General features: G+C 47.5%; 1 protein-coding gene and 1 long non-coding RNA gene across 3 annotated transcripts in view; one reads left to right on the top strand and one right to left on the bottom strand.

Moving 5' to 3' along the window:
• Positions 1-5,777: 5,777 nt before the first annotated feature.
• On the bottom strand, positions 5,778-7,283 carry LOC123086201 (uncharacterized). Its single transcript, XR_006440669.1, has 3 exons — positions 6,949-7,283; positions 6,649-6,712; positions 5,778-6,028 (listed from the first exon to the last, which is right to left on the bottom strand). It is a non-coding gene; the product is annotated as an uncharacterized lncRNA (long non-coding RNA).
• Positions 7,284-7,385: 102 nt separating this feature from the next.
• LOC123086200 (peptidyl-prolyl cis-trans isomerase CYP23) overlaps positions 7,386-10,651 on the top strand; it is a 26,421-nt gene continuing 23,155 nt past the window's right edge. The window contains exon 1 of one of the 2 annotated variants that reach the window (XM_044507913.1): positions 7,386-7,633. In XM_044507913.1, coding sequence (XP_044363848.1) covers positions 7,490-7,633 — 144 coding nt within the window. In that variant the 5' untranslated portion in view covers positions 7,386-7,489. The remainder of the gene's footprint in view (positions 7,634-10,651) is intronic. The other variant, XM_044507914.1, reaches the window with a different exon arrangement.

The raw sequence follows: 10,651 nt of genomic DNA, 5'->3' as shown, positions 1-10,651 counted from the left end.
GGAGCGAGATGGGCCCGCGCGGGCCAGCCTCGGGCCCCGCTGGCCGCGGCGGCGCGCTGAGGAGAGAGAGGGATGGCGGCGCCTGAGTGGTTGGAGGCGGTGGTGATGCTGAGGTGGCACGCTCCCATTGGACGGGGTGATGTGGCGGCAGATTAGACGCGTCCGCCGATGAGCGGACATGTCCGGTGGCGCGAGAAGGAAGAATTTTAGGGTTCATCCGTGAAAAATTCGGGGAGGCACACATATATATAGGTAGAGGGAGTTAGGAGAGTCCAAATGAGATGCGGTTTTCGGCCATGCGATCGTGATCGAACGACCGAGATGATGGAGAGGGTTTTGGTGGGTTTTGGGTCACTTTGAAGGGGTGTTGGGCTGCAACACTCACGAGGCCTTTTCGGTCCCTCGGTTAACCGTTGGAGTATCAAACGAAGTCTAAATGGCACGAAATTTGACAGGCGGTCTAACGGTAGTAAACCAAGGCCGCATGACAAGTCTCGGTCCAATCCGAAAACGTTTAACACCCGCACACGAAAATAGGTAGAAAGGGACACCGGGTGACGTAGGAGCGCCGGATTGCAAAACAGACAACGGGGAAAATGCTCGGATGCATGAGACGAACATATATGCAAATAAAATGCACATGATGACATGATATGCAATGCATGACAGCAAGCAATGACAAGGCAATAACAGCGAATAACTAGAGGACACCTGGCACATCGGTCTCGGGGCGTCACAACATCTTCTCTTTGGTACGCCCCCGTCTTATGACGACTTGCATATTTTGGGTGCCTTTGCTATCCTAGCATTGCCGACACTGCTTCTCACAAATTTGCACATCTATCTGTCGCTTGCATCTTCATTGTCTACCCCTCCAACTCCAGGGGATATCGATGCTACGATCCCGTCTCCCACCGTGTGTTCACTTCCCGGCACGTTTACTTTGATGAGCATGTGTTTCCGTTTCACCAGGTACCCCCAGCTGTTCCTCCCGCCATTGGTGACGCGGGCTCCTCGATGTCTCTCCCAGGGCACTCGCGCGCCTCTCTTGGTGCGCCCCACGGTTTTGAGGCGCGCCCCCCGCATGCGGCGCCTCCTACAGCCGCGGCGCCCCCGACATTGGCGCCCGTGGCCCCCGCGGCTCCCCGGGCGCCCCCGGCGCCCCTGATGTTGGTGCCCTCGGCACTCGCGGCCCCTGCGGCCCCCTCGGCACCCCCTGCGCCACCGGCGCCCGCACCCCCCCCCCAGTGCCTGTGGCCGGTCCGGTCACCCGCGCCCGTACGGGCGTTTTTCGCCCGAGCTCGCGCTATGCCTCGGCTGACTACGTCCATGCGGCGTCCACCTCTGAGCCGTCGCCGTTGCCGTCCTCCATTCAATCCGCTCTTCATGACCCGCTCTGGATGGCTACGATGCAAGAGGAGTTTGACACCCTGTTGCGTAACCGGACGTGGCAGCTTGTTCCCCGTCCCCGGCACGCCAACGTGATTATCGGGAAGTGGGTCTTTAAACACAAGCTCCGTCTCGATGGTACCCTTGATCGCTACAAAGCGCGTTGGGTAGTTCGTGGCTTCCGACAGCGTGCTGGCATCGACTTCACCAACACCTTCGCTCCGGTTGTCAAGCCCGGCACGATACGCACGGTTCTCTACCTTGCGATCTCCCATGCTTGGCCAGTGCACCAGATGGACGTCTCCAACGCCTTCCTCCATGGTCACCTCGAGGAGCAGGTCTTCTGCCAACAGCCCACCGGGTTTGTTGACCCGGCGCTTCCCGACCACGTGTGTCTGCTTTCGCGGTCCTTGTACGGACTCAAGCAGGCTCCGCGCGCTTGGTACCAGCGCATCGCGGCGTTTCTCCACCAGCTTGGGTTCCACTCTACCCGCTCGGACGCCTCACTCTTCATCTATCATCAGGGGTCTAACATGGCCTACTTGCTGCTCTATGTCGACGACATCATCCTGACGGCATGTACGGCTGGTCTCCTCAGTCAGCTCACGGCTCGTCTTCGCGCTGAGTTCGCCATCAAGGACTTGGGTCCTTTGCACTACTTCCTCGGTGTCGAGGTGGTGCGCCGTCCGGATGGCTTCTTCCTTCATCAGCGGAAGTACGCTCACGAGTTCCTCGAGCGCGCTGGCATGCTTAACTGTAAGCCCGCCGCTACGCCTGTTGATACGAAGGCCAAGCTTTCTGCCACGGATGGTTCTCCTACTTCGGATGGTGCTTTATATCGGTCTATCGTTGGTGCTCTCCAGTACCTCACTCTGACTCGACCGGAGATCCAGTATGCCGTGCAGCAGGTGTGTCTTCATATGCATGCTCCTCGAGACGTTCACTTGGCTGCCGTCAAGCGGATTCTCCGCTATATCTGTGGCACTATGGATCTTGGTGTCACGCTTCACGCCTCCGCCGACACCGCCCTCACCACCTACTCCGATGCAGACTGGGCGGGCTGCCCTGACACTCGTCGCTCCACTTCGGGCTATTGTGTCTATCTTGGACCCTCACTCATCTCGTGGTCGTCCAAGCGCCAGCCTACGGTTTCTCGTTCCAGTGCTGAGGTTGAGTATCATGCGGTGGCCAACGCCGTCGCTGAGTGTTCGTGGCTTCGTCAGCTGCTTCAGGAGCTCTCTTGCCCTGTTAACCGTGCCACGGTGGTCTACTGCGACAACGTCTCGGCGGTCTACCTCTCCGCTAACCCGGTGCATCATCGACGGACCAAGCATATTGAGTTGGATATTCATTTTGTTCGGGAACAGGTTGCCCTTGGCCATATTCGTGTTTTGCACGTCCCTACTTTCCAACAATTTGCCGATATCATGATCAAGGGCTTGCCTACGGCGTCATTTGAGGAGTTCCGGTCCAGTCTTTGTGTCAGCCGTGGTGCCGCTTTGACTACAGGGGGAGGGGGGTGTTGAGTATATGTGTTATGTGCATATTGTGTATTGGGCCCGCCTCCTAGTTCCTTGTATAGTCGAGGTCCGTGGCCCACATTTGTACATCATATATACGTGTCTATGCACGAAGAGCAATACATCGTGCAATTACAACATCATACATGGTATCAGAGCCAAGAGGTCTTGAGTTCAAGACCCGGCTGGCGCAATTATATTGCAGCCCACTTTCGGTTCATGTTTGGGCTTGAGGGAGCCACACGGGAGGGGGAGTGTTGACGTATAATGTGTTTCCTAGTCTCTTCTATCAGATCGGTCTTTTGGTTGCATTCACTAGAGCATGCACTTCTACAGTTTCCCTATTTGACACTAAGAATTTTTTTCTTTCCTACCTATACTAAGTCTAAATTTTATGCCCTTTATAACACTCTCGTCCGTTTTTGTGTCTAACGCTGTTAAATTGCATGTGAAAAGCCGCCTTTGCCCCTTCTGTAATACGTCACTAGCTCCCCGAATACATCCCCCGATGGTCCACAAGTCGCTGCGGCGTGAGTGGGAGCAGACTTGCCGTATGCGCTAGCTCGCTCGGTAGGCGCTTGGGTGTAGCGGCGTGCCGGGTCCCGAGGGCAGCTACGGCGACGAGGAGGGGATGCGGCTACGGCTACGCATGAAGCTCGTGTGGCGGCGGCTCACGCATGCGGTGTGGCGGCAACGCGCGGATCTCGTGCAGCTCGCAGCCTAGCGCGCAAAGGGCGGGTGGCGGCCGGCAGAGCTGTGGCACGACAGTTACGCGACGTCTGGGAGCTGCGCGTTTGGCAGCCGGGACGGCGCACGGGGGCACGGTGGCAGCAACGCATGCTGTTTAGCCATTACCGTTCGTCGGAGGAGAATCTATCTCTTATCCAAGGAATAACGAGGGCTTCCTCGATGAACATAATGCTGGGCGGCGCCATCAATCTGAATATCTTCAGAAGATAATTCTACACACACTTAATTTGTTACACCAAAGTACTCCCTCGTTTCAAAATAGATAACCTAACTTTGTACTAACTAGTACTCCCTTCATTTTAAAATGTAGTGCTTATAGATTTTTTTGAAGTCAAACTTGCCAACTTTGACCAAGTTTATAGAAAAAATTGTTTACATCTACAATACCAAACATGTACATTCTGAAAAATATAATTCATGATGTATTCAATGATGTGCATTTCGTATTCTAGATGTACCTACACTTTCTCTATAAATATGGTCAAAGTTTGTATTCTTTGACTTCTGTAAAAAATCTATAGGCACTACATTATGGAACGGAGGGAGTACAAAGTTAGTATAAAATTGGTTTATCTATCAAAACTAGTATAAAGTTGGATCATCTATTTTGAACCGGAGGAAATATATCTTTGCATCCGCTTGATATTACCACTTATCTTGCGTCCAGGAACAGAAATGGATATAGAATATAGGCGTCGTTTTACTGAGTCGAGAAGGCAATATGTTTTGGCATCAATTACAGGTTTTTGATGCTTCTGAATATATAGTTTTTGCCTTTACCAGAGCCTGGTTGGTATGTCCCTTTGTGTGCGTGTGTCACGGGAACTGGTGTTGCATGCTAGTCAGCTACGTAGCCGCCGGAACGGCTGCAGGGTTAGGTGAGCTGGTCATGTTTTTTTTGTTCTTTAATATTACTAAAATTTTGATCACATACCACATGAGGGATGTTAGTGTCTTTGTATGTGCAATTTAACAGAGTTAGATGGAAAAATGGATAAAAGTGTTATAAAGACATAAATTTTAGACTCAATGTTAAATAGGGAATTTTTATTTATAGTATCAAATATTTTCTTCGTCCGGAAATACTTGTCATCAAAATGGATAAAAAGAGATGTATCTATATATATTTTAGACTCAAAGATAGAAAATTTTAGTTGTAAATACATCATTTTTTATCCATTTTGATGATAAGTATTTTCGAACGGAGGAAGTAGTAAACTACTCACTACTCTCTCTGTCCCATAATAGTCCCATAATGTAAGATCGTTTTTCACACCATATTAATATAGAAAACGCTTTTATATTATGGGACGGAGGGAGTAAAATTTAAAACAGTCTTAAATAAAGAGTTCTCTCATACACTTACGAACCACTAGGCATCAGACTCTACTCTGATGCCTTGCGTCAATCAGACTAGCTGCTTGCCGTTAGATTAGGCTAGTCATAGTGGGAGTAACTTAGCTAGTAACATAGCGCACTTCAAGAAAATTTTACTTATGTGGCAAAGAGTTAATGGGAAGTGGTAACATAATATGTTACTGTAACATAGCGCTTCTAAAGACAATATGAGTCTACATGCTAATAAATGAAGCCATCTATGACACTAGTACTATATTACTTTGCACTATGAAGGTGGTAACTTAGACTAGTGTCATGTGCATGACACTAGCATAAGTTACTCCTCACTATGACCAGCCTTAGTGATATCTGATGCGTCTGATGCATGAATAGAATAATGTGGGCCTAGGCAGTTACTGTGCATGCATGGGCCATTAATTGTTGGCCTAGGTAGTACGTGGGTTCGGTGCTTCGTTTTTTTCTGCCACAAATAATTGGTTGAAGAGTTTATTTGAAAATTTGGATGCAGAATTATTTGGAATCTACCAGTCTTCTTTTAACGCCACAAGCGTTGCTTCCATCGTGATTGGAATTTGTTTCGGTCCAATATTTTGAATTTAACAGGTTTTTTCAACGTGGCAAAACAAATGTTTACATAGATACGAGAATTCTCTTCAAACACGACTGGAATTTGCTTCAGTTTGACAGAACCTTTTGCCTTATATAATGGTATATTTTGTTTCCAAACATCACAATATTGTTTCCGCTAATAAACACATATAGAAATACAAATGTGCACCCTTTTCTTCCATCATAGGAAAATCAAGCATCCAACCCAACAACCCATGCTTCATAAACCATAGTCATTTTTCTCCAAGCAACCAAGTGGTGCGTATGGCTAGTTTGCTTCCAAGCTGATGACCATAACCCTTAGCACTGAGATGCTCGACAGCATGCTGCATGCTAGGCCCACCATCGACCGTCGTGTTATTCTCACCATCAGCAAAGTATGTTTTTCCGCTTCCATCAACCTTGTAGAAATTTAGAAGGGTGAATTGTTTGATGTGTATACAAAGATGATTCTTAATACAACACAAAGCATGGAAATGCCACAAACCAAACAAAATGTAGAAGCACAGATGTGAAAGATACGAAGCAGACTATACACATTGAAGAAGTATAGCTATATATGTGGCATATGAAACAAATTGTACACCGTGAAGAAAAGTGTGATTCATACGAATCATGAAAATTTGGATGCAACTTATTCATACAATCTCAACATAATATCTACATAGTGGAAGTGCATATATTTATTCTAAATGGGAATACAAAAGATTTATATGTAGTCATTCAAATTAAGTTCAGAAAGGAGTGGCTGTTTTGTGCATAATATGTGTGAAACTTAGGAAGCATGGGTTAGTTTTAAATTAAGTAAATACATGACGGCTGCAAACATACGCATGCAAAGAAGCAAAACTAAACTCATTGTAGAAGCACAAGTTTCAAATGTATGAAGCAAACTCGACTCAGTGAAGAAGCACTAGCATGAGAAATATGAAGCAAGCTGATATGTATTTCCCATGCAAAAATATGATACGTATGAAACATATAAAGTTGTAAGCATGGTATGAATGAGGAGAATCACAACCTAGATCAGATGGGGGCTCATTCTTACAACCTGCCGCATGTAGTACCTTCAACTCGCACGGAACCTAGACAACAAAGATGCGAAAAGGTGTCGCGATTTAATGACTGAATACAGAATGAACGAGACAAAATCATGTCCACAATCATGAAAAAACCAAGATATTGAATAGATATAGGTCAAACAAATTACAGAACACAATGATGGCCAAAACCAACCAACAGTAGCAATGAAGGGATTTTGTACTGTATTAGGAGGAGATGACTCAAACCCTAGGTCAGCTGAGGATGGGTTGGGCGAAACCTTCAGTAATCCACTCGTCGTGGCTTCCTTCCCGAATAGAAACGACGTACCGACGAGGTCGACCGCATGCCACAACAGCAAATGGAGTAGGGTCCGATCTTGGTGGAGACAAGCATGACGGCTCTGCGTTTGCGAGGTCGTGGACGAGCAGTTTGTAGGCCAGTCCTCGCGTGGCCGCCGAACGGGATGACGCACCGACGATGCGAAGAGGAGGGCCGGGCGGCGAACGGGGACGACGATGACGGCGCTAAGGAAGGACGGCCAGACGGGTGCGCGAGGGATGGAACCAGGTGAGATGAGTTGTGTCGTGAATACAGGGTAATTAATTTGGGAAGGAGCGATTAGGGGAGTAGTAGTTTGGAAAGTTGGCCCAGGAATTTTAGTGTGTCTCTCAGCCGTGAGATCCAACTGGGATCGACGGCACACGGCCGGTCTAACTAATGCTTCCGATCAGACGTCTGGAGGTAAGTGTTTCCCGGCTCGGAAGGCGCTTTCTTACAGCTGCTCTGCCCTCAGCTAAACCAGCGCACACCAAAAAGAAATGGAGGAGAAAAGAAAAATGGCGGGTTTGCTCCGGCACATCGCCGCCGCTCTCCTTTTCCTCGTCACGGCCGCTTCGACCGCCGGTGCTTCCACTTATTACGCCTCGGATCCCAACCTCGGATCCGCCCGCGTCATCTTCCAGGTCCTCCCCCATGATCTTGATTCCTGTTCCTGTTTCTGCTCTTACCGTCGTGAGATTCGCACCCAGGTGTTTCGCCTTGAACTCCTGCAAATTGAGCGGCCTATTCTAGCGTTTGGGGGAGGAAAAATATCCCGGAATTAGTTTTTGTAGATTAAATCCTCTATATCTGTCGACGAATTTGCTTTTCTTTTTTTGAAACTTGTCGATCGATTTGTGAATCGTGAGTATCCATGAGGATCTTAGCTGGAATTTCCGAGCCGCTGCTGTAGTTCCACAAAGATTCGTTTTGGAATTGGTTTAGCAAGGGTGGTACGGCCAGAGTGTATTGGAGTTAAGAGTGAGAGGATTGCAAGATCCAGGAATCTAGGATTGGTGAGTGAGCTGCTGCATATTTCTCGTCAAAATTCTGATTTTCTCGGTTACTCCTATTGGCCGAATACACCTAACTACTCCCAACTGCTACTCCCTCCGTTCCAAAATAGATGGCTCAACTTAGTATAAAGTTAGTATAAAGTTGGGTTATCTGTTTTGGAACGAAGGGAGTAGATGATACGGCTGTAATGGCAGAAACCGGATCAGATTTTTTCTATAAAGGGCGACTTTAGTATCTCAGAATGTAGCATCAAGTGATACAAAAGCATTATGAGTAACACCCTGCCTCTATATAATTAGGATGCACACAGCTAAATCCAGAAGTCTGACAATAATTCATTACATAAAACCGACAAATCAGCAACAGTGGAGTCCTATAGACCGATACTATGCCTATGTCGAAGGGGGTGGTGGATCGATCCGTAGGTTATGCTGACACACATGTCGGGAAAAAACCTCCGTAAGCACCTGCTTCAATCGCACGCACACCGCCATGAACAGCGGTTGGTACTCCGGCCATTGTAGCATAGACCACGTACATACGAGTGTGTACGTTGGAAAATAACCTGCAAAGGAGAAGCCTTTTTGTCATAAAAAACCAAATCATTTCTACATAGTCAAAGCGAATGAATTAAGGCATACGCTCCCACCCTTATTAGTGTTTTTAACCTATTTGTAATAGCGTCCAACCAATGACCAAAAATATTGGCAACACTTGTGGGCGGATACAAATTTGATGCTATTTGGATGACCAACCACGTAGAACGCGCACTTGCATTGGAAAAATAGGTGTTTGATTGTCTCATCATGAGTACAAAAACAACACTTATTACTCCCTAGCCAGTTGCGTCATGCGAGGTTGTCTTTAGTTAACACAATTCCCCTACAAAGATACCACATGAAGATTTTCACTTTTAGTGGACTCTTAGACTTCCAAGTTTTCTTGTTATTACTCACTGGTACCTCAGAGTGCGTGAGTGCATGGTACGTAGAGTCTACTGTGAAAGAGGCTGATGTTGTAAGGTTCCAACGAAACACATCCCGTCCTTGTGTCAGGTTAATCGAGTCCAACCGGAATAAAAGATTATGCCATGACACAAGTTGGGGGCCAATCAAATCGTGCCTGAACGAAATATTCAGCAGGGAAGAACTGAGCACGTGCGCAATAGTATTATTCTTATCGTGAGCAATGTTATACAAGGTTGGATATTGTTCTCTGAGACTGGCATTGCCTAGTCAGATGTCTCCTATCGTGAGCAATGTTATACAAGGTTGGATATTATTCTCCGAGACTGGCATTGCCTAGTCAGATGTCTTCTCAGAAACGAATCTCTGTTCCGTCCTTTATCGCGAAAGACCCAAAGCGAAAGAGATGTTTCGTTGCCACCATTAGGCCAGCCTAGAAGTGTGAGTCGCAAAGTTTCCAATATGCCTGAGACACCGCCTTTTGGCCTAGATACTTGTTGCACAACATGGTTTGTCAAACACCATCCTTAGTAAGAAGTTTAAATAACCATTTACTGAGAAGGGCCTCATTCTTGACCTGCAGGTCATGAATTCCAAGGCCGCCTTGGTCTTTAGGCCTACAAACCACGCTCCATTTGGCAAGCTTGTATTTTTTCTTTTCACCGTCTCCTTGCCAAAAGAATCTGGATCTAAAATAGTCTAGTCTTTGCAGGACCCCTTTTGGGAGTTGGAAGAAAGAAAACATATAGAGAACCATATTTGTGAGGACGGAGTTAATCAAAACCAGCCAACCTCCAACTAAGAGCAATTTTCCTTTTCAACTGCTCAACCGTTTCTCTAGACGCTCCTCCACATGCTTCCACTTTGCAATGGTGAGACGCCGATAATGAACTGGTATTCCCAGATATTTTATCGCGAACTGGCTAAGTGCGCAACCAAATAGGTCAGCATAATCGGCCGCCGCCTCAATGGCTTAAAGCAGAACAATTCACTTCTATGTAAGTTAATTTTGAGGCCCGACATTTGCTCAAACATTGAAAACAAGAGTTTCAGATTTCGAGCTTTGTTCAGGTCATGTTCCATAAAAAGAATTGTGTCATCGTCATATTGCAAAATAGAGAGGCCACCATCCACAAGGTGTGGCACTACTCCCGCAATCTGTCCATCCTGCTTGGCGCGCTCAATCAGAATAGCCAACATGTCAGCAACAATGTTAAATAACATTGGGGATATGGGGTCACCTTGTTTTAGTCCTTTTTTTGTCTGAAAGTAATGACCTACATCATCATTGACTTCGATGGCCACACTACCGCCAGTTACAAAGTTTTGGATCCAGTGGCGCCATTTATCGGAGAAACCTTTCATCCTTAGGGCTTGTTGGAGAAAAGACTACTTGACCTTGTCATAGGCTTTTCAAAGTCAATTTTGAATAATACTCCACTCGGACCAGGAACTGAGATGCCCCCCTCCGCTCCAACGCGCTCCCCCTAGCCCAACCCCTACCAGCCCCGTCGCCGGCGAATCCTCGCCGGTAGCCTCCTCCTCAGACCCCCCCTTCCCCCACCTCCCATGGCGTCCCCTCGCAGCAGCTCTGGCGACCTCGACCTCGGTTCCGCTGGCTCGCGACGCTGGCTAGAATCGGACGATGAGTCGTCCACTCGGTCCTATAGCAGGGTCGCC

Source organism: Triticum aestivum, chromosome 4A (assembly GCF_018294505.1).
Source record: "Triticum aestivum cultivar Chinese Spring chromosome 4A, IWGSC CS RefSeq v2.1, whole genome shotgun sequence".
In the NCBI taxonomy this organism is placed as follows: domain Eukaryota; kingdom Viridiplantae; phylum Streptophyta; class Magnoliopsida; order Poales; family Poaceae; genus Triticum; species Triticum aestivum.
This window is presented reverse-complemented; position numbering and strand designations above follow the sequence as displayed.